Source organism: Hydra vulgaris, chromosome 12 (assembly GCF_038396675.1).
Source record: "Hydra vulgaris chromosome 12, alternate assembly HydraT2T_AEP".
Lineage (NCBI taxonomy): Eukaryota > Metazoa > Cnidaria > Hydrozoa > Anthoathecata > Hydridae > Hydra > Hydra vulgaris.
In genome coordinates, this window is record NC_088931.1 from 66,074,421 (window position 1) to 66,099,379 (window position 24,959).

General features: G+C 26.5%; 3 protein-coding genes across 3 annotated transcripts in view; all 3 read right to left on the bottom strand.

The window, feature by feature from the left end:
* LOC100211882 (ankyrin repeat, SAM and basic leucine zipper domain-containing protein 1) overlaps nucleotides 1–24,959 on the bottom strand; it is a 62,734-nt gene that overhangs the window by 12,694 nt on the left and 25,081 nt on the right. The window contains exons 6-13 of the mRNA XM_065814176.1: nucleotides 23,498–23,632; nucleotides 19,274–19,341; nucleotides 18,026–18,052; nucleotides 17,748–17,820; nucleotides 17,614–17,670; nucleotides 2,929–3,041; nucleotides 2,689–2,803; nucleotides 2,459–2,566 (exon numbers count right to left, since the gene is read on the bottom strand). Of these exons, the coding sequence (XP_065670248.1) occupies nucleotides 2,459–2,566; nucleotides 2,689–2,803; nucleotides 2,929–3,041; nucleotides 17,614–17,670; nucleotides 17,748–17,820; nucleotides 18,026–18,052; nucleotides 19,274–19,341; nucleotides 23,498–23,632 (696 nt within the window). The remainder of the gene's footprint in view (nucleotides 1–2,458; nucleotides 2,567–2,688; nucleotides 2,804–2,928; nucleotides 3,042–17,613; nucleotides 17,671–17,747; nucleotides 17,821–18,025; nucleotides 18,053–19,273; nucleotides 19,342–23,497; nucleotides 23,633–24,959) is intronic.
* Nucleotides 10,509–12,499, bottom strand: LOC136088936 (uncharacterized). Its single transcript, XM_065814175.1, has 2 exons — nucleotides 12,004–12,499; nucleotides 10,509–11,900 (listed from the first exon to the last, which is right to left on the bottom strand). Exon 2 carries the CDS (start codon nucleotides 11,859–11,861, stop codon nucleotides 11,343–11,345), a length of 519 nt encoding a protein of 172 aa, XP_065670247.1. The 5' UTR covers nucleotides 11,862–11,900; nucleotides 12,004–12,499; the 3' UTR covers nucleotides 10,509–11,342.
* LOC136088935 (uncharacterized) lies at nucleotides 12,572–14,150 on the bottom strand. Its single transcript, XM_065814174.1, has 4 exons — nucleotides 13,694–14,150; nucleotides 13,307–13,551; nucleotides 13,131–13,204; nucleotides 12,572–12,915 (listed from the first exon to the last, which is right to left on the bottom strand). Exons 1-4 carry the CDS (start codon nucleotides 14,051–14,053, stop codon nucleotides 12,737–12,739), a joined length of 858 nt encoding a protein of 285 aa, XP_065670246.1. The 5' UTR covers nucleotides 14,054–14,150; the 3' UTR covers nucleotides 12,572–12,736.

The window sequence follows — 24,959 nt, forward strand, 5'->3', positions numbered from 1 at the left end:
AAAGAATAAATAAAACATAACTTGACAAAAGAAAAATAAAAAAATAGAATAAAATGTATTTATTTTTTTGGGCCCAAATCAAGACTTCAATATTGTCTTAACAACCCTTGGTATATAATTACTTTTACTTTATAAAAAGTAAATCATAAATAAGAAGTGATTAAATCTTTTAAATTTAAATCTTGTTTACACTTTTCCAAAAATATTTAAATATTTAACAAAAAGCATTTAAATATTTTCATATTTTGTTATACGGTTAAATTTTTAAACTTTTTTAGTTTTGAGATCAGATAGCGGGTGATGCGGAAGTTATCGGACAAAATAAAAACGTCAATAACTTATTTATAAATAAAAAAACAAACTACTATTATATTTTTTTTAAATAAAGCATTTATCTTTTAATAAAAATATATTATTTTTTACATGAAAAAACACCACCATCTGCAATTGATCTCAATTTTGCTCTGACGCCTTTCATATGCGACTGTAAAAAGTTTAAATCAATTTCTTGTAGCTTTAGTTTAATGCGATCAATCAAAACTTGCTCTGTTGAAGCTTGCCAATCTCCCTCGTAAACCTTCTGTGCCAAATGTCCCCAAAAATTTTCAATTGGTCGTGCTTGAGGCATATTTGGGGGATTGGATTCTTTATCAACATAATAGACATATTTGTCCATCCAATTTAGAGAATCTTTAGAATAATGAGAACTTGCTAAATCTGGCCAAAATAAATAGCTAAAGTCTCCATGATACTTGTGAATAAATGGTAGAAGTCGTTTTTCTAAACATTCATTAATATAGATTGATGAATTGATCGCTACAGCCTTGGAAGTGCGAAACAATGGCTTGGACATACCACGGTCAGATATGGCTATCCACATTAATAATTTTTTTGGAAATTTCTCTTTTCCTATAAAACGAACACTTTCTGGGCATGTCTTTTTGTTGTTTGCGTAGTATCCAGAATTTCCAGGCATGTTGTCCCCTGCAAAACAAAAGTATTTTTCGTCATCGATGACTAGAAGCGATTTTGTGTTATAGAGTTGGTTAACTAGTTACCTGCTTCTTTTCTTTGCCTTTATTTGTTGTTCTATAGTGTATTTTGGAGTCTTTTCACGTTTTCTATATTTAATATTTTTTTTTTTTTAACTGACGACTAATTGTCGATTGATTTACACCGAATTTAATACCTATTTTTCTCTGACTGACCCCTTTTCGATTGTTGACAAGTCTCGTTGATTCGGCTTTCTTTTCTCTAGTCCAGGATGTCGGACAACCAGGGTGCTTTCTATCAGAAAACGATTGAACAGTTTCAAGTCTTTTTAGGTTATCATATATTGTACTTCGAGCAAACCCTTCCTTTTCAAAATGATTTACGATTTTTTTTTTTTCTATTAGGTTTATTACAAAAAACATTTTTAGTCGCTTTCGAAAAGATTCTCGTTCAGCTGCATTTAACCTCATTTTAAACAATTGTGTTTCAAATAATAAAGTTTGTATTTTATAGAACGTTTATGCCTACGCATAAAACCACAAAAACTAATTATTATGCTCAAATAATGAAATTAGGATTTGTCCGATAACTTCCGCATCACCCGTTAAAGATGAAGTTAATAAGGTATAATTATCAACTACAAATACTTTGTGAAGTTAATATTTTATTACAATTTTAACACATCCATAAACATGTTGCATTTCCATAAACATATTCTTATGTGTTTCCATAAACATATTTTTTAGAGTGGGCGTAAAACTATGGAAGAAAAAAAGCCTAAAAATGTATTGAAAAAGCAAAGGGAGCAGGAAATCTTCCCGTACTATATCTTTTCTTTGACATATAGCTCAAGTTAATTAAACAATAAAAAACCTTGACCAAAAGAACAAGCTATTACTGTTCTTGTTTTCAAAAGTATTTAGTCTATTTATTGCTTAGAGGTAAAAGAGAAACAAAAAAAAAACAAAAAAAAAGGTTAAACACTCTATTTTAACTTTGAAAATCAAACTAAAAATATTGTATATTTTGTCTTAAAGACAAAATATGCAAAAGACAATAAAGCAAGTCATTAAAAAATGATAGATGTAAGGCCAACATGATGTATGGCCTACATAGTGTATTCTTGCATGTGTATTTTACATAGTGCATTCTTACAACATGATGTACAGCCTACAAAGCGTATTCTTACTTATACTAAAATTAAATAACTCTGGTAGAAAATACTAAAAAAGCTTAATTCTTAACTTTCTTAACCAAATTGAATTGATCAGGTTTGTTTTCTTTATTTATTCTATAAACTATATACTTTATTTTCTTTGTTTTGTAAACTAAAGATGAAATATAAAATAAAAAAGTATTTTACATCCTCTCTAACATTAATCTACTTATTCTTTTAATACTTTAAGAACTAGAAAATAAGTCCAATGTATTTTCCAACAAAAACTGTATTAATAATCATAATTACCTCATGACTAATTTGATGCAACTCTTTGATTTCATAATTAAGTTCTTCTGTAATTTTTTCAGCAAAAGTACACTGTTCAACTAATGCTGCCTGTAAGTTCACATGATCCTACAAAGATTTTAACTAGCAGTATCATAAATTTTTTTTCAAAAAATACATTTAATGTAAAATATTTTTTTATAAACTTAAACATTGATGAACATAAATTTCTCAAAAGGTTTAAAACTCACACTTTGAAATTCTAATTGATTTGGTTTCATTTGTCTTTTAACATAAGCTACAGAACTTTGGATGCATTTCAAGTGTTTACTGACATTAGCAATAACAGATGCGCATTCCAATAACCTTTATTTTTATATAAAAAAAAATATATATATTATTATATTAAAAACAATACCAAAAAAAAAAAATTACTATTAACAATAATTATAAATAATACTATTAACAATAATTGAAGCTTAAACAATTACGTTAACTTATGTTTTGCGTCCATTGAGAGACTGCTCATCTCCCATTCGTTCGTGTGTACAGTGCGAATAGCATCAATAAGTTTTTTACGTATTCCAAGTTGAGTAATTCCAATCTCAATATAGAAACAAAAAAAATATAATATCTCTAATTTGCAACTAAATTTCTTACACAAAAAAAATTTATAAAATAAAATATTTAATTGTACGTCCTGCAAATAAGGTAAATATAAAATGAAAAAAAATGTTTTTGATGTTCATGCAACTAAAAAAAAATTGTGGAAATCACTCGATGTCTAAATAAAAAAACCAACAGAAAATAGTGCATATTATTATATTTAGTAAAAATCATTAGCTGTATCTTTGAATACAAACCAATAAAATTGGTCAAGAAAGCAGACTATAATTAAGAAAGCAGATAAAGTATATACAGTGTACGACAAAAAAAAAGCTTAGGTAAACTCTAAAAAAATTACAACAAAAAAGAATGACAATCAAATATTTTTTACAATATATATATTTTTTAATACTATTTCAGAAAGAAATAATTCATTTCAATAGTGTATCTTTAATATTCTAGAAACATCTTTGGGCAAACTACAACCACATGTTTACAACATTTTATAATTTGTCAATTAGAGCTTGACATGTCGAATTCCGGACAAATTTTTGGCGAGTTGTGAAAAAAAAAAAATATTGTGAGCGAAAACGTAATCCTAAATTATTTTTCTTGCTATAATTGTCCCTTTTTCTATCAAAGCACTCAAGTCGAACAATGCGCCAGACAACTCAAAAAAAGATAAGAAAACAACTCACTGAGTTTGAAAATGGCCAAATTGTGGCATGGCATGAAAGTGGATACACTGACCATGAATTTGGAAAAAAATTGAATCGATGGTGCACTACAATTCGAAGATTTTTGTTCAAGTATTATTTGACGGGAAGTTTTAAATGCAAAGAAGGGAGCGGAAGAAGGCGTAAAACAACTGCCAGAGACGACAGATTAATTATAAGAGAGGTTCAAAAGAATAGATAACAGCGACTGAAATAAAGAGAAATTTTAAACTGGATGTTGACAAATGGACGGTTCTTCGAAGGATCCATTCTATTGGGAAATTTAAACCTTACTGGTGCGTTAAAAAACCATTTATTTCTGAAAGTAACCAGAAAACAAGACTTCAATGGGCAAAGCAATATCAGAATTGGACAATCGAACAATGGAAAAATGTTTTTATGGAGTGATGAGTCACCATTTTGTTTGCGCTTCAGTGGACGGTCACGTGTATGGCGGTTACATAATGAACGTTACGATCCATTAGTAACACAGCCAACAGTAAAGCACGATAAAAAAGTGAGTGTATGGGGATGTTTTACTTCATCGGGTGTTCATCGTTTGTATAAAACTCCTGGTTTTATGGACAGTAAAATGTACAAACAAATCTTAATTCATCAACTGATACCTAGTGCAAATAAGCTCTTTAAAGATAAAAGTTGGGTCTTTCAGCAAGATAATGACCCAAAACATACGGCAAACAATGTAAAAAATTATTTGAAGAACAAAAAATTAGTAGTTCTTTTTTGGCCAGCTCAAAGTCCTGATCTGAACCCTATCGAGAATCTTTGGAGTATATTGGATCATGGAATCAAGACAAGAGCTCCAAAAAATGAAGAAGAGTTGTTTCAAATTCTTCAAAATCAATAGAAGAACATTTCTGGGGAACTCTTACAATCACTTGTTGAGAGTATGCCTCATCGGTGCAAGGCAGTGATCAAAAGCCGTGGCTTCACCACAAAGTTTTAGTTTGGTCTATTTCGTTATTTCAATAAAAATCTTAAACTTTCGTCATTTTTTTCTTGTTTTTTTTCTAAGAATCAATGCACAAATTTTTTGTTTATTTTTTTCTATATTAGCTGTAGAAATTTAGTTGAGTTCTCTTGCATGTCTATCTAAGCTTTTTTTTTGTCAGACACTGTAAGACTAATCTTAGACTAATATGAATTTACTTTTATTTAACAGTTATTTCTATGCTATTTTACCAGAGATTATAAATAAAGCATTATAGATAGAGAGATATTTGATATAGATACATTATATATAAATATATGTTATGCCATCCATGCTAAAATATTTGAGATTATAAATAAACGAAAAAATCGTCACTTATGCCATACATGCTAAATTATTAGAAAGTATAAATAAAGCAAGAGATGCTGATTTTATTTTGCTTTGTTTAAGACCCAATTATACAAACTGTTTGTATTAATACATTTTATATTCAAAAATAAAAATTTAATAATACAAACTATATATATATGTATATATATATATATATATATATATATATATATATATATATATATATATATATATATATATATATATATATTTAGTTTACTCTGCGTAGTGGGAGAAGAAGCCACCTAACAAACCATCTAACAAAACTCTAATAAAGGTCAGATAAATATCCAAAGATATGATAACAATGGAATACATTTATTCATAAAATTAGTAATAAAGGATTGGAATTATCCTTTGGATATAAAGGTAAATAAATAATTGTAAATAATAACAATATTATAAAAAAATGTAAATGAAATAGATAATGCATGTATATATATATATATATATATGAATTTTATCAAACAATTCATCATCACTAGTCTGATCAAAATAGGTATAAAAATAGGCCTCGCTAACCTTGGATAAAGATGAATTTGGTAAAGCAAGTTTATCTACTTTAACATATTCAAAATCCACAAAAAACTTTTTTGAGCAAAAAAAATTATGAACATTTTGGTTGACCTCACTTTTTTTTAAAATCAAAAAAAAACTGTCTGCTGTTCATACATTGTTTTAACTCGCTGAAAATTGAGATGATTTTATTGAAATGAGACGATTCCTATGAAATTTTGAAAAAGTTTAGTTCCGTGTGCACAAATTATAAAAATTTAAAAATATGTCTTATTAACTTTAAAAAATCCTGACATCAGCATTTTTTTCAATTTGAAACCATAGCATGCGCAAAATGCGCCAAAATTTTTTAATAATATATTTTGTGTACTTTGTAAAATGTGAATAATATTTTTTGTGTACTTTGCTGATGTTATTAATTATTTTTAAGTCATTATGCTTCAAGTCTAAATAAATTAATAAATACAGTTTAAATAAAACTACAAAATGTTATTAATACTTAAATTCATTATTCACAAGTACACAATTACAAAAAACTCTTAAGAAGAACTGAAGGAGGTAACAGTGCATGTGGCATGTATACATGATTATACTAACCCCAAACAGTGCATATGGCATGTATACATGATTATACTAACCCCAAAAGAAAAATGTTAAAATGTCAAACAAAAAACCCTATAAAGAAAAGATTGCATTCTGAAAGTTGTTTTCTCATTTACTTAATCTTGTGTTTGTGTCATTGAGCCCTACACTTAATTATATTTATGTATGTAGAATAATGTTTTCATTGAATCACTACATCAATGATCACGAACATTAAAGGAGAGAGAAAAATTTGCCAACATTGTATTCTAACTGAAAAATCAAGCCAACAGTCAAACAGCAATAACAAAACTGCTTTGATCAGAGCATTGGGAATGAAACTTATTGTAAGGAAAGGACTTATTGTAGTGGAATGCAAAGGGTATGCTGACAGTAGACTTGCTATGAAAGAAATTGTACAAAACAGAAAATATGAGTCTATTATTGCTGATGATACAAATATTCTTATGATGTTGGTTTACATGTCGGATCAAACCATGTGCGATTTTTTTGTGTCGTGAAGCTAAGACGAGCATCAATAAAGATTTGGAAACAATCAATCAAATGAAAAAATGTTTGTTGCTTATCCATGGAGGATGTGATTTATCTTCTGCTCTTTTATCAAGGGAAGATAGCTGTGCTGAAGTTTATTGAATTAAATAGTGAGTTTGTTCAAAGTATATGTACAATATTGTAAAATCCCTAAAATCAATTTTGAAAATCTGACCCAAAAATTATAAGATTTAGCAGGGGTTATTAGCCGGGGCTAGAAAAAAATTTATAATACTTAATATATTATAATTTTATGCTCACATTTACTATTTATTAAATATTGGCACATTTATATATTTTTTACTCTAATTTACTTCCAACAAGATTGCAAGCAACCACTATTATATTATGAGTTACTTTAAAATACAGAATAAGTTAAAATACTAGGAAACGTACAACTGAAGACTTCAAAAGTTGTAAGTTGTATAAAAAAGGAAAACATGAAGATGGGCAAGAGTTATAAGGTTTTTTTGATGTTAAAGGAGAAAAACTTATTAATAAAAGTTTTTATAGCATGAAGGGACAAATACAGTAAAAGGATGCAACTTGTTGAATAAAAAGCCAAGCAAGAATGAGTTTTGGTTTATTGTTATAGAGATGATAGCTCGTTTGAGCATTGACCATGATTGTATTTGTAGAAAAAAGAAAGAAATGCAACCTTTCAACAATGGGAGACTGGTTCAAGTTTGGCAGATAAAGCAGGTCTAATTACATTTACAATGTGCTTTTAGACTTAGTCTGAAAGTAAGAGAGTTGTTATTCGTTAATATAGGAATGCCAACAATATTGCAATATTTTTTTGCAGTAAATAAATGAGTTTTGTTGTTTGACAAAAATTTTGGATTTCAAGTCCAGAAATTAAATCCATAAGCCATTACAAGCCTTAGGCTGATACAGAAGAGAGATCAGATTTAAAATCGGCTGCTTGATTTTTTGTCAAGACAAGAGTATAAAGTTGAGTCGTAAGCAAATAGAGCCACTTTAAAATTTTTATCTTTAGATTTCACAAAGATCGTTAAATACAGAGTACAAACTGTAGAAGTGATTAATTGAGAATTAACTTTAACATTGGAAGCCAGAGTGATTTCAATGTTTAACAATGGATTAATCTGTTTAACTGACATGAAAAGCATGATCATTATATTCGAGAGTCAAATTAGAGTAAGATTTCTTAGCAAATAACTCTTCTTTATTCTGGGGAGAAGTAAAAAGATCAGACACTTGAATTAGAGATTATATGTTAGACTTACTTTAGTTAATGACACTGTTGAAGACTAACCAAAAGTTTCTAGAATTTAACATCTGAGATAAGATACAAGATTTAGTAAACTGAGAATAACAGAGCTTAACATCAGACAGGACTTATTTACATTGGCTTCTTGCAATAATAAAAGGATATTGGCTTCTTGCAATAATAAAATGAAAAAAATGATTAATGTTTAATAAAAGCAACTGCTCAAGATGGTGAAAAATGTGGAGTAGAATCAGGCTTGACTTAAAATTGAGAAGTAATAAAAGCTTCCAAACTTTAATTCCAGAAGAAATAAAAGCTTCCAAGATGCATTTCATGCATACATATTATGGACATAAACATATATGTTTGCTATTTATTTAGATGATGATGATGATGATGATGATAGTGATGGTGATAATGATAGTAATGATGATGATGATCATCATCATCATCATGATAATGATAATTATGATGATCATGTTGATCATAGTGATGTTTATATATACATATATATACAAAATATAACATGAATTTAGAATAAAAAATATATACTTTAGGATGTATAAATGTTTATGCAGCCCCAGCCACAAACCCAGCCCTGGCTGTATTTTATCAAACCCAATCTTGGCCCCGGCCAAATATAAACCCTGGTCACTTACTAATGGCGGCAATTTCCAAAAAGGGAATTCAAACAGAACGACTACCGTCGTCAAAAGTGCAATCAAATCCAATTCTTTTCAAGTATATTTACAAATTTAGCAATGGTTGGGCGTCAATATAAATAAAACAAAGTGGGGATGGAAAATGGAAAAGGACATTTTAGTAATAGATTGACAGAAAAGTTCTCGCGTATTGGCCTGTAACTTTTTTCTTAACATATTTTTTGATTTTTTTTAACCATCTGATTTTCTATTTCTTGCACATCTATTGATACATAATTTGTCTTTAGTTGTCTCGAGATGGAACTTAGTCAAGAAAAAAAATGTATGCTGCTCAATTTTCAATTCAAGTTGAAATTGAACGCTTCTGAAGCTGCCCGAAACATTTGTGAGACCTATGGAGACGGAACATTGCCAATTCATACAGCACAAGACCAGTTCAACATATTCCGTGAAGAAGGAGACCGATTAACCGGCATGCCTAGGTCTGGGCATCGAAACGAAGTCAATCGCCAAGCAGTTATCAACAGAATTGAAGAAAATCTGTCAATGAGTTGCCGAATGTTGGCCGACGAGTTTGATTGTCACCACTTAACAATTGAGGACATTTTGTACAAGACCGGAAAGAAATGCTTGAAGCCCAAGTGGGTGAGAGTTTTACCGTTCTAGAATATACATGTTGCCGGATATGTGGTTGAATTGCATCGATTCGGAAGGCGACTACTTTGACTACTAGTTGCTTTTTGTTTTTTGTTTGAATAAATTCTATGCATTCGATTCGGAAGGCGACTACTTCGACTACTAGTTGCTTTTTGTTTTTTGTTTGAATAAATTTTATGCATAAATTAATAAGTTAGCCTTATGAATAAAAATGCACGAGAACTTTTCCGCCAACCTATTACCTATAAAGACAGACAAAGTACATACACAGGAGCTTCTATATTATTCTATATTATAAAATATTATTAATAATAATTTTTTAGTTTAATTTTTTTTTTCCTTTTAGGATTCTGCACCAATACAGCATTATAAGATGTACAATGAACAAATACAAAAACACCATGTAAAAAACAATACCAATGTTAACATCAAAGAATAAAATGCAGTCATGCATTTTATTCTTTGATGTCAAAATGTAGACAGTGACAAGACTTCGAGTGCACAGATGCAATGCAATTAAAGGTATCAATTACAGCGATAAAAGAATGTGAAAGTAGCGAAGATGGAGATGGACATTTTTGAAAAAACATTTGACTTTATCCTATTTCCAATTATATTATTCGTATGTAAAAAGCACTAATATTTAAATCTTACATAAAAATTAGTAAATGTATACTTATTGGATTAACATATAATGAAAAATTTTTTTTTTTAAATTTTTGTTTGTTGTGGTAGCCTTAATTAAATAAGTTAGTTATTTGAGGCTTAATTTAAATATTTAATAATTTTTTGTGTAAAAGCATCAAAGTTTGCCTAAATAAAAATATCTCACAGAACTGCTGATATAAGCATTTTAAAAATTATATTTTTAAACACATTTTACTTAATTATAAATTGTACACATTAAGCTATGTTTGGGCATAATTTCATATAGATTAAGCAAATTTTCATCAAAATAATAAGTTAATAAACTAATAAGTTATCACAACTTAGTAAAAGCAGAGTCTCCAAGATTTTTCTGATTTTCAAGAATGTTTTTACAAAGCAAGTTGAACAAAAAATTCAATAATTTTTTTTTACCCAAAATGGATTTTGGTCGAACTTGGATATGTTAAAGTTAATAAAATTATGTTTCTGATGGTACTACACTCAATTTTTTATCCAAATTTTGTCCAGGTCAGATCCTAATTTGACTAGACTATTATTTTTCTTTTTTTATTCTGTTGCTTGTCTATGATCAAAAATATGAACAAGAACATTTTTTTATATCAATATAAAAATAATGGATATGCCTCGAGTTGCAAAAAAACACGTTTTTTTCCTCTTGCGTTTTTTTGGGTCAAAAAAACGTGTTTTTTTGGGTTTTTTGGTGTTTTTTTGGTTTTTTTGACTTTCTAAACAAGTTTTTTATTTTTCTTGGTAAATAATTTGGAAGAGTTTTTGTCTTATTCTGTCTATTTATGGTATATGATCATTATAATCACAAATACAATGTATAAACAACAATTTAAAGTTAATGTTTTAATAAAAAATTTAAAGAGCTATTTATTAAGTATATTTATTAGGCGGTTTAGCATTAAGTTTGTTATAAATCTAGGTATATTGTATGAGAATGTTTATTTGTCATGTTTTAATTCTTAAATATTGTTGTACATCCTAAATATTACACTCATATAAAACTATACTTGTCCATGACAAAAATACCCATTTTTATAATTTAAATATACTAATATACGATATCATGCTTATTTAGTCAACCCTAATATTTATTATGTAATAAATTGGTCTTACATTGTTTGCTACATATTTTGAATTATATTGCCAGTAAACCCTTATAATAAAAGCCTTAAATTTATTTAATTTACATATCTATTATTTTTGAATAATATTTTAAAAGTTTTAATTCGTTATTAATTTAGTGCTAAGAATTGTAGCACTGTGTTGTGTAGTATACACAATTAAAAAAAAGTATAAATATTTAAGCAAAAAAGTCAATAATCTAGTAATTTTAACATGTATTTAAACTATAAAAGATATTCTAAATGGATGTGCTTTCTGAGTCCGAGTCTTCCCGCCCTAGACTACCTTCACCTTGTGATTCATAAACAAAGTCACTGTCACTTTCTATATTAACTGCTTCAGACTCTGCCCAAGACATTGAAGTGCTAGGAACTTTATTTACACTCGAGTTATTAATTTGAGGAGTAGTTATGCTTGTACCATTTTTATAACTGGTGTTTTCAATATTTTCAAGTTTTAAATTTTGTGAAATGAAAACTAGTTTTCCAGCCCTTTCAGTCGTTAAGCGATTTCTTTTCGCACTATGAATGTCAGAATAAGTGCTAAAACTTCTCTCACATGCTGCACTTGAAGCTGGTAGCTGAAGAATTCTAGACGCAACTTTTGATAGTTCTGTAAAGGAACACAATCCTTTCCACCAATTTATGGGTTGAGTTATTCCAACTGTAGTCCAAATAAAAGGTTTTGAAAATGTACCACCCTTTGATTGGTAATTAGCCAAGTCAAATATCATAATTTCTTCGTTTACATCAGGCATACTTGCGGCAATGTTGTGTATCGCCTCACATGCATCAATCTATAAAAAGATTTTTCTTTCAATAATTTTAAAATTACTTTATTAATTTAAATAGTATTTTCAAATTTAAAAATTATAAATTTGAATTATGTGTAGTAAATACCTTTTGTTCTCCAGTCAAGACTCTGCCTTGAAATTTAGGATCTAGTATATTGGCAGCCAAGTGAATTTCTGTTAAACAAAAATCTTTTCTTTTCTTAAAGATTTTTTTGGCTTCTTCTTCTTCCTTCTTTGAGAATGGGCTAACTGTTAAGTTTTTAAAAATGTGGTCTTCCAAGAAGTGAAAAGAAAACAAAGGAGTATTTGACTCAGTTTTCTTTATTGCATCAGCTATTGGTGACAGCAATTTGAAAAAACCTTCAACCCTGTCCCAAAAAACATCTGATAAAAGAATATTTTTTGTTACTGAATTAAGTCCACTGTTTTCAGAAATAGCCAATGTTTTTAATGGTTGCTTATTTTTTTGTATGCTATCTAAGCATACTACAGTTGATCCCCACCTTTAAATAAAATACAAAGAAATTATGATAATTTAATAAATCTAGAGTAAAGTAATTTACTAAATGAAATCTATTTTTATGAATGTATAATAAAATTAGTTACATAGCTCAATTTTTTTATGTAATGTACAGTATATTTATATTTTTAGTTTTATTACCTAGTTTATACAGGTAGTTTCAAGGAAATACATGTTACTACACCAGCTGATTTTTTTTGTATATCTCTAAACGCTGCAACAGATAAATGAGAATTTTTTATTTCTTTAACAATATCAGTTACTTGTGACATCAAAACACTTAAAGTTGTCAATTTTAAAAAATCTGTGAACAGCAAATTTAAACCATATGAAATGCATCCATAACAATGAAGATGGGGATAACTTTTAGACAAGTCCACGCATTTTTCATATTTGCAGCATTGTCAGTCACAATGCCCAAAACTTTTTTAGGATTTATTTCTTCTAAAACTTTCTTTATTTCATTTGCCATATATTCACCAGAATGGCTTAATGTTCCTACAAAACAATTTAGGATATATTATATATACTGTGCTATATAAATATTATAAATCTATTTACTGATACATTATTTCTGCTTACTGAAATGGTTTTCAGTGTTGTTTGTTATAAATTTAATATCAAAGTTAATTATAAAATAGTATGCATATTTTAAAAGTCTACGAGTCTGTTAAGTAAATCCATTGTATACAGTACTAGAATTATGGTTTTACCTGTAGGCAATGTCTTCCACAAAATGGGTGATGAAGAAGGTAATGTCATTACAAAGTTTATGATAGCTTCATTTCTGTAAAGAAGAAACAGCATATAAACAAACAGGATCTGTTTATTAACTAAATAATATAGGTTCAATTGCATCAACTAATATTATAATAAATTGTTACTGTACCTTAAATTGCTCCATCCATCACACATAAATCCAAGATAATCTGCAGTTGCTACCATTTCTTTAACATTTGCTGAAATCCTTGAAAATTCATTATCTAATAACACATTTGACACTTCATGTCTTGACGGAAGCTTATAAGCAGGACGTAACTTGTTCAAAAAGATTTTCCAATAGTTATTTTCTACTATATGGAGTGGCGATCCACTAGCATATATTGCTCTGGCTAGGTGTGTATCAATCAATTCCTGCAAAATATAATGTCATACTGGTACATCAGTGAATCATGAAACAAATCTTAAATTTAAAAATCATGAACTTTTAATAAGCTAGTTGCCATATCAGTTAATTCTTCAAATAAATCTTAAAATTTCAAAATACAATACACACCTTTTCAGTTTTTGTCATGCTGTCAAACACGGAACATGGTGTTTTACTTCTACAAATTGATTCAGAAGAGGATGTTCCGAAAGAATCAGATCGTGGATTTTTTGTTTTTGGTTCAGCATCTCCAGAAGAGTCTTGCTGTTTTTGACTATGACCTGATTTATTTGCATATAGACTTTTTACTTCTTCAGGACATTTTCGAAATTTTTCAATATGCTTAGTCATTCGAGTTCTGTTTTTAGAGATAATGTCAAAGCAAAAAGAACATTTAACTCTTTCCATTTTGCTAATTTGTTTCATAGGTATAAATAAATTGGAAACTATGGTTTTATTTCTCCCCCCTGTATGGCCTGTTTTACTCATTTTTAAAACTAAAATTTACTATGTTAAGCAAAATATCTAAAATTTAAATATAATTAAATAGAGAACATTATTGATTATTAAAAAGAGCTTTTAAAACTCCTTATAACTTTTTATTTGCAACTCAAAACTTTATAAGTACAGTAAATAAAAAAAAAATAAAAAAAATAATAATAATAATATATATATATATCTATATCAAATAGTAAATAAAATTAAGTAAATGTAGTTAAGTGTAATAAACTTAGATAAGAAGTGTTTATTGTGTCAATATATAACAATAAAGTCAATAAAAATTAAATAGAGGAAGATAAAATTAACTAATAATTTTTTATACAGGACTGCTATAACCGTGTAAACCTAAACATTAATAATAAAACAATTACCTTTAAACATACCAAAAGAAAAAGAATTTTAGTCAAATTCAGCCTTAGTTTTCCTATATAAATCTGAAATTAAAATATGTTTAATAATATTGCCATTAAAGTTAAATTTAGTAGCTTAAATGATGAATTATTAAATATTTCCCAAAAAAAACAAAAAAATGGAACCCTGCGTTTTTTTTCCAAAAAAACGACCAAAAAAACCAAAAAAACAAGAACCAAAAAAACGCGTCACATCTCTAGATATGCCAATTATAGAAAGAATTAAAGAAGTATGCAACAGTATAACTATAGAGAGGAAATGCTTATTTTTTCTTCAAAACGTATAACTCTTTCCTAATTAACAACATCAAAGGTGTCTTTGATTAAATATAAAAACTTTCACAGCAATTATTTTATTTTTTAAACCTGATATTTCTTCCTTTCTTTTTGTTAAGGCAATTTTTTAATAAGAGCGTCACCAGATTCTGTTAGTACTTGCTTCCTTCCTTTTATTGGTGTTTAATGGATTTTTCGAGTAATGTTAGTAGGAGTGATCTCACTTTAAAAATTGCATTCTGAAGTTTAGGCTTAGAAGAGTTCTTTTCTTATGGATTTAAAATCACCAGGAATTTATTGCAAGCTTTTGATGGATCTGAAAAATTTTACATGAAATTTTTTTATTTTTTGCAAAATTTTAAAAGTAAATACCCCACAATAAAAAAATCTGTCATTTAAATATTTTAATTTTTTTTTTAGGAGTTCTAGGAAAGTTTTCAAGCTTGTCCATTTAAAAAACGTTTTTTATAAAATAAAAAAAGAAGAGAAAATACTCATAAATCTGAACTTCATCTCGTAGGCACAGTTTTCTTTAAATGAACTGAAATTTTATAGTCACAATATCAGGGTACATGCTTTATTTTAGAAAACTTAACAAATAAAAATGATCTTGTATTTTAAAACTTTTTTCTTAACTTTAAACGGATCCCAAACTGCTGAGACATGTTGTGTTCATATTAAAGAGAATGATAAAAAAAAATTTTTTTTGATTAAAACAAAAGAATAAATACATACCAAGAAAAACTAACTTTTTTATTTTAGTCCAAGCTCGCCTTCTCCATTTTGTTGTAGGCCAAAATTTTTTATCATTCTCTTTAATATGAACACAACACGTCTCAGCGGTTTGGGATCCCTTTAAATATGTTTCTGGCATTTACGCTAGGTGGAGCGAGAAGAATTAGCTAGCTACAGATTATTTTAACCTGGTAAATTTAGAGAGAAAATGCTACCACCGAATAAAGATTTGCTAGTGCAACAGATAAAAAGAGCTAATTTTGAAGCTTTTATTAAAAAATGATGACATTAACCCATCAAATCCTTTCGGAAATGGTTGGCTTAATGATCAAGGTTCCAATACCATATCTTAGATAGAACTACCTGCTGCACCAGATTAGGTGTTTAATTTTGTTTATTGTTTTTGCCATAGTCATTTTTCACAAAAAAATGTTCTTCTAATAAAGCTGGTGTAATTTCCAAAAACCTTTGCAAATATATTGGTTATACCATGGTGATAAATATCAAAAGGTGGAGGATAACAAGAAGTCAGATGAACTATATGAGTCTGAGTCTGGTATTGATAGTAATACGAATTAGGTTATACATTTTTTCTTTACAAAAATCACTTGTTATTTTAATGGTCAAATGACCATTAAATTTGTTCTAATAAACATGTTAAGTACAAAAAAAACCCTTTTTTTTACTAATCTTTAATATATATATAATTTTTTCTTTATCTGAAATGTTTTTTTAAAAATTTCTTAGTTTGAATGAAATTGCAATAATTTTAATTAAAAAAAATTAAAAACGGTAAAAACAGTCATTTATAAAACAGCTGTTTGTTGATTTTAATTTTTTTAAAAATAAAAACACAGCTGTTTTACTGTTAAACAGTATTCAGAAACCCAAGTTATCAGTTGTTTTAACATCTAAAAACTTGTTTCTAGTTTTTTAAACTATTTATCCCCTCCTATGTTATCCTGTTGTACAATTACAAAAATTCAAGATTTTTATATTATTTTTTATTATGATTGAAATACTCTTATACAAGAATTATTTAAAAAAATTATGACCTCATACTCATTCCATAGAATAAATGTGCTAAACCTAAAAATGTTTTTAAAAATTAAATGCAGCTTCAAACATTTATATTTGAAAACTATTTATAAAAGTTGAATCTGATATAATTGAAGTTTTTATTTTTCTATTTTTATTTGAATTAATAAAAAGAAATGAAATTTAAAATGTTATTAAAATTGAAAATTTTTACAAAAATCTCCATTTATCCACAGTTATCCTTTCATAGAAGAAATGTAAGGTGTTTCTTCATAAAATAAAAAAAGGGGTGGATAACATCTTTTTCATCCATTCAATCTATAATTTTTTATTGTTTTTCACATTAGCAATTAGAACCATTAGCTCATGTTGATGACATGCAACAACTCTGCTATTATAAGGTATTTCATTTCGTTTTTTGAACCAGTTCCTCTTGACAAATCTTATTTAATTTTATTTTCATTTATTGTTAGCATAGCTGACAAGTTGGTCAACATTTTACAGCTGGGTTTAAGCCTTTAAAGTTGACATCACTGGCAGCATGTATTAAATGTTGAATTCATAGTAGTAAATAATGACAAAAAAGCACATTTTGATTTATTTTTAAATTTGTTAAAATCCAAAATAAAATCATATTTTAAGAAACAAAAGCATAAGAAAAAAAACATAAACATTTAGTTTAGTAAGTAAAACAATTGTTTTATTCACTAACACATCTTTTTATTATTATAAAAAATAAATTGTGACAAAATAGATAAAAAATAAGTGAGTACTACAGGTAACTACCTCTATAGACAACTCCACAAATATAAAATTACTTTTACAAACTACTCTACTGATGAAGTAGTATTTATCCTGTTAATGATAATATTGCTGAGTACTAATTTATGCTTAAAAAGCTGATTTTTTTATTTATTGCAATTTCAAGTTGCAAAAAATTTAAACACATTTTTGTTGATAATTCAAACAACACTTATTTAGAATATTTTATTTTCATTACTTTTTTTAATCTTTTATTTAGAATTTTTTTATTTTCATTACTTTTTTTAATCTTAGAATTAAACATAAAAATAAAAGCATGTAAATTACCTCAATCATTTCCTCTTCAGTCATTTTCAACATATCTGTGAAGTTGAGATTATGCTCCTGTATAAAAATAAAAAATAAAAATAAATATTTATAATTTACAAAACAATATTGTTATAATTGATTCAAAATCATGCCTGAAATAAAATAACAAGATGACCCATTTCTAAACCATGAAGAAATAGTTCTAAATCTCCATATTTAACATATCTAAAAAATATGAAAAAGATAAATAATAGTTTAAAGAATAAATATAATAATCAAATACATTTAAATATAATAAATAAAAATAAATATAATAAATCAAATAAAATAGGAATTTCATTCAATGCTGTAATGAATTTATATTCATTACAGCATTGAATGAAATGTAATGTATTTATAATGAATTTATAACTTAAATAAAGATATTTACTTGGACTGTGCAGCGTTGCAATTGCTCCTAAACAAGTGTAAAAATAAAAAGTTGTTTTTATTTTTACAAAACAATAACAAAATAAACTAATATAGAGGAAAAAAAATTAGAACTAAAGAAACTTAACATTTATTAGTTAAAGAAACATTAAATAAAAAAGAAAAAAGAAAGAAAAAAACAACAGGTAAACAAGTAAAAACTTAATTTTAAATTAGTAACATTATCTCCCTGTTTACAAACTTATTGTATATGTACATTATACAATATAATAACAGTATAATATATTACACAACATTATTATTACTACAACCTTTGCTTTTTTAGTTATTGCATTATTGTCTTTAAATTATCTATAAAATTTTATAAACTATTTAAATATTAATCATGATTGTTAATAATATTATAATTACTACCATGATATGAATTGTTTTATTTTACTATTTATTTACTTATTCATTATAAACAACTTTGTAGCTTTTTTATATTTCCATGTGTGTGAATGCTATGTTTTTATTTGTGAGTGTTGTAAAACATTTTGTATACCTTTTGTATACAGTAAGTCATATATTTCTATATTCTTGTGAGTGAAAATTTATTTTAAATATATGTACACATTTTCATCTGTTAGGTATTTTGAAATATTAAAACTTTTCTGTTTATTTCTCATTTTATTGGTTTTTCCTAATGATAAACATATTATTCAAATTATTCCTATTATATATTATAAATAATGATATATTATAAACATATTATTCAAATTATTCCTATTATATATTATAAATAATGATATATTATAAACATATTATTCAAATTATTCTTATTATATATTATAAATAATGATATATTATAAACATATTATTCAAATTATTCCTATTATAATAAGCTAAGATAATAGACATTACAATTATTATATATATTAAATCATTATTATTTTATTTTACAATAATCGTTTTTATCTCATGGTAGGTTGATTTGTTTTATCAGTATATAACTGTTTATAAATTTTCAGTTTGAACATATATACCTAATTATTATTTGAAAATTTATTATAATAATAAATTATCATTAAAAACAATATTAATATATTATTATCATATAAATATCTTATTGTTGCTTTTAATTTATTATTACTTTGGTTTTAAAATTTGGTTTTTAACTTAAAGTTAGATTCTGAATCTAAAAAATATATTGATTGATCATTGTTTTCTAAATAATTGTAATTATGTTAAAAATTAATTAATTATAAACCCGTTTGATGGAACATCTTTAAACTGATCGATATTACAACCATTGTATTTTTCAAGCAACTCAGACATCTAAACAAAACCTAACAAATTTCAATCAGTGATAAAATTGCTAAAACATTAAAAATTATTCAAAAATACTAACTAGATCACAAAACTTGTAGCATAGTATGTTGGATATATAGCGCAACTGTTGCACAACATTTATGTTTTAATATGAAAACACTTTTACACATAGTTTGCACAACCAAATACCTGTTGAACAATAAAATTTAAGTTCCAAAACAATTGCTTCAGAAACAAAAACTAATCAACATTTGGTGACAACCTTTGTACAACAAAAAAGAGTTTAAACTAAACTGGGTCTTAACTAAAAACTGAGTTTCAACAAAGACTTTAAACTAAATATTTTTGTTGTTGTTATTTTAATAACAAAACTTTTTTTTGTATTAAAAAATATTTTTTGTTAAAAGCAAAAGTTCTTTATTGAGTGATTTTGTTTTTTCTATAGGGTTTAATAAAATCAATTTGACATTTTTTGTACAATCTCTGATTAAGATTAAAGTCTTAGTAAATGATCTTTAGCAAACAATATAATTGGTATTTTTTATGGCTTTACTCTGAAAAGATATAGAGTTCTAAATAATAAACTAAAGTTCCAGATAATAAAAACTCAACTTATTCAAATATTCCAAGTGAATCAAACTAGGTTTTCTTAAAATTCTTGCTTTTAAACCTAATATAGTTCTTTGTTTTTTATCAGATTCATAAGATTGTAGCCAACTGAAAACTAAAATTTTAACATTTTAGGCAAGGTCTTTATTGTCATCCTCACTGCCATTCAGAGATGTGGAATCCCAAAGAGAACTCTGGATTTAAAAGTCACAAAAAGGTTATTTCTAGCTTGGTTTTTGGTATCCAGAAGCTCCAAAGATGTAAAGAAGTTTATGTACTACTTTTGGGGAAAAAATTAAGACTTCAAGTTCAAAGGAGCAATCAATTTTTAAACCTAGAGTTCTTATGTGTAATGGCAGCAAGGACTCCAGGACTCTAGGCATTAAAAAAAAAAACATAACTTTTAGAGCTCATGGACACACCAGAGATCAGGAAAAAATAGAGATTTAAAGCCAGAGTCTTTTTTGGGACTCCGCATCTCACAAGCACAAAATTTCTGGATTATTAACTACTATTTAATTAAATAACTAAATGGTAGTTGATAACTCAGTAATTAAAAGCCATTTGAGTTATTAACCCTTGTGGTCAATGCTGAAAACTCATTCAAGTTATTTGGTGAACACAAAAGATTACAAATGACCCAAGTCTTTTTGTTATTAACTTCTACCAAAATGTGTTGATTTTAAAATCCAGACATAAATTATATATACAAGAGATAAAATAAAGCTTGTTGTAAAATGCTTTAAATGTAAAATTGCATTCAATGCAAAGTTTTACATGTCTATAGAACTAAAATAAATAAACTATACAATTAACCATATCAATAAATTTTTTTAATTCAGCAACAATTATAAAAACAAATGTAATAATTAGCTTTGAAATTTGGAATACATTTAACTATTTTTAATAAATAATTTTTAAAATTTATTCAATTATATTTAAATATTTAACTGATAGGGAATTTGAACTATTATCTTAGTGATAAATTATTTGTTTATTTTTATTTTCATTATTTATTTAATTCATTATTCTGATTTTGTTATGACAGAATCAGGAAAAAATTTAAAATCAGGTCTTAGTGCTAAATAACTGTTACATAATAAGATAAATAAATGACTTTCTCTTTCAGAAAAAAAGTCAAATTTGTAGAGAAACATTAAATCACACTTGAGACCACAGATGAAGAACAGGAATATATATCAGTTTGACATACCACATATCCAGATTTACCAGTGCTGGTAAATGAATATTTTAGCATACCGCAGAAAGCTTATAACTGAACCTAATTTTACACTTTTTAAAACCATAGATTATAATAATTTTGATTTTCAACCAACAACTTAAAAGTTGTCAATTGAAAACATACATTGTATGTATCTGCATATATATATATATATATATATATATATATATATATATATATATATATATATATATATATATATATATATATATATATATATATATATATATATATATATATATATATATATACTTATGTGCATATATGAATGTTAAAAAAGAATCTTATTATATTATATAACTATTGCATATATTAAGAGTGCTTGATAGTTACACTAGAGCTATTTATATACAAATTAATATGTTACTGTTACCAGAAGTACCAAGAATTAACATATAGATAATGTTTATAATAATATAGGTAATATAGTTTTGAAACTCGTAGTTTCATGCGTTTCCACAGTCATCAGACAATTAGCAGAAAAATTAATTTTGCTACAAAGTTTGTTTAGAAAATTACAGTTTTTATTTAGGTTTTGAACGGAAACTTGAAAATAATTAGTCAGTGGGTAATTAGTTTATAAAACTGATAAATAAAAAATTATAATTTAGGTTATTTAATTTTAATTAGACTGTTAAATTAATAATTGGTTTTGATATATTTTGTTCTTGAAGGACGACTTGTGGTTGTAATATCTTGTTTTCCACTCACCTTCTGTTAATCTGATATAGACTTATTTAGACTGGTTTTTAGCGAAAACAATGCATTTGTATATCACATTTGTAAATCTACATTTTCCATTCAATGGGCAATCTAGCTTATTTCTGCAGTTGCATTCTTGTTGGTTACCTCCAACTCTTGGAGAAAGAATTTTGCGATTATGGTTTTTTATGATTTTTTCAATGTTTTCGGTGCGGCTGAAGCTGACTTTCACTGTGTTTCAATGAATTATTTTGAATAGTTTATGTGTTTTCGAAAAGTTTTTATCAAGCAGTTTTAAGAAACTTTTTGCAACATTTGTAGAGATGTTATTAAAGTGAGGATTAAACCATATAATATTTCAATGATGGTGAACTTGAAAGCGGGATTTTTGTATCCTGATGTTTTTAGCACCTTCTTATGTTTAACTTTAGCTTGGTTAAATATTATTTCATTTGAGGATTTTAAGATTTAAGTCAAGGAAGTTTACTGATTTTAAGTTTGTTTTTATAAAAATTTGAAAACTATTATTTTTGAAAACTTTAGTTATTTTTTTTCTAATTTTGTCAGTACCGTGGCCATTGTGGTTCCACAAAACAAGTAAACTGTCATCACTAAACAGTCTGAAATCATTTTTTGTGATTATTTCTGATAATTTACTGAGTATGGAAATGCCTACGAGTTCGCACCGAAAACATTAAAAAAATCATTTTAAAAAAACCGCAAAATACTTTCTCCAAGAGTTGAAGGTAATCAACAAGAATGCAACTGCAGAAATAGGCTAGATTGCCTAATGAATGGAAAATGTAAATCTACAAATGTGATATACAAATGCATTGTTGTTGCTAAAAACCAGTCTAAGTAAGTTTATATCTGATTAACAGAAGGTGAGTGGAAAACAAGATATTACAACCACAAGTCGTCCTTCAAGAACAAAATATATCAAAAGGCAACAGCCCTATCTAGCTATGTTTAGAACTTGAAAAGCAAATTTAACGAAACCTCCATTTTTGCCTGGTCTATTTTAAAACCTGTTTCCCCTTATTCAAACATTTAAAGAAAGTTTCACCTTTGCCTAAATGAAAAACTTGCAATTATTTCTGATTCAAAAACTGATGAACTGCTTAACAAACGATCTGAATTTATATCAAAGTATCGTCATGAAAACAAATATTTACTAAAAAATACATTGCTAGCTACAAACCTAGTTAACTAACAACATTCACTAGTAGTTTTTTCATTTTTTTTATTCTTAAAAATCTAAAATTATTTATAAATTATGCATTCAACATAAATTATTTTACCTCATTTTAAATTTTAAATATGTAAATACCAATTATTAATTTAACAGTTGTTGTATTATTTAAATTTAGATTTCATAAGTCATAATATAAATTGTGTCTGTTTATATATATATATATATATATATATATATATATATATATATATATATATATATATATATATATATATATATATAGATATATATTCATATATATATATTCATATATATATATTAATATATGTATATATATAAACAGACACAATTTATATTAAGACTTATATGAAATCTAAATTTAAATAATACAACAACTAAAAATTAAAACTTACTATTTTATAATTGTATGTAAATGCAATATCTGCAGGAGTCTGACCATCAAATGCAGTAAGAAGATGATTTGCATTATGCTGGAGAAGAACCTTTGCTACATGACTGTGACCGTGCCTACTTGCAAAGCATAGTGCCTTAAAAAAATAACTTATGTTAAAAAAGAATACATGACATAAGAAAAAATATTTCCTACTTTAGGTATTAAGGTGGGTATCATGGTTGAGAATACTAATGTGGGACCACAATAAAAACAGTGCTGACCTAAGTATTAAACAAAGAAACAATATTAAAAGAAAACTATTTTTAATACCATATAACAAAATAAGTATAAACAAAATAAAAAGATATATAAAAATAATTTAGTCTTCTTTTTTTAATTTAAAACATTAATTTTTTATTGTACTTAATGTTAAAGGTTATTTGGTTTTTTGAATTTAAAAAGTTGTTAACTAATAATAGATATAAGAGGTGTCTGAGAGATTTTACAACCATGTTGTAACCTTGGTCTTATCAACAAAGTATTCTCTATCTTTAGAGCTTCATTGACTTGGAAGTGTGTATATATATATATATATATATTTATTTTATATAGAAAATATACTATTCCGATATACTACCCATCAGGATTATAAAAAATTTACCTATGGATATATAAGTAATTCTTTATTCATACTTTACAGGAATATCCTAACAAACTGTCATTTCTAAAAAATTTTGGTTTACAGGAATTTTATATGACTATACATATGATGTCCTATAGGACTGCAAAAGTACAAAAAAATGTTCCATCAATGTTTTGGAACAGGACTCCAAATCAAATCAAATCAAATGTATTCTGAAATAGATTTTACATTTCATGGAATATTTACATATAGTACAAGTACTAATTTTAAGTAAACACCATAATAAGAAACTAAAAAAAAAAAAAAAAAGTAAAACAGTACAATACTTAAACCAAAAATTTTATGGAATAATAATTAAGTAAGAAGTTTGATAAATTTAGGACAAAATTAAATTTACTTTTATATATCTATACATTTATTTAGAACAAAAGACTTTTATATACCTAATTAAAATATAGCAAGAAAAGAGAAGTATATTATAATAATATATAGTAACAACATTGTAAAGACTGCTTTTGAATTTGGAAAAGGTAGGGAGATATGAGGGGAGACTATTCCATGTGCATATGCTCTGATATTTAATCGATTCATGTTTTTTTGGAATTAAGTGATAATTTATTGGATAGGAGCCACTGGAGTAGATTCGCTAAGTCATGGTTACTATTTTTGTTTATCTTTTTAAGTGATTTGTCTATTAAAAGCAGATTGGTGTCATCAGCGAAGTGGTAAGCAGTGGAAAACTTCAGAGAGGTATTAAGATCATTAATAAAGAGAAGGAAAAGCAATGGTCCTAATACAGAGCCTTGTGGGACACCATTTGTTGATTTTATTAATTCAG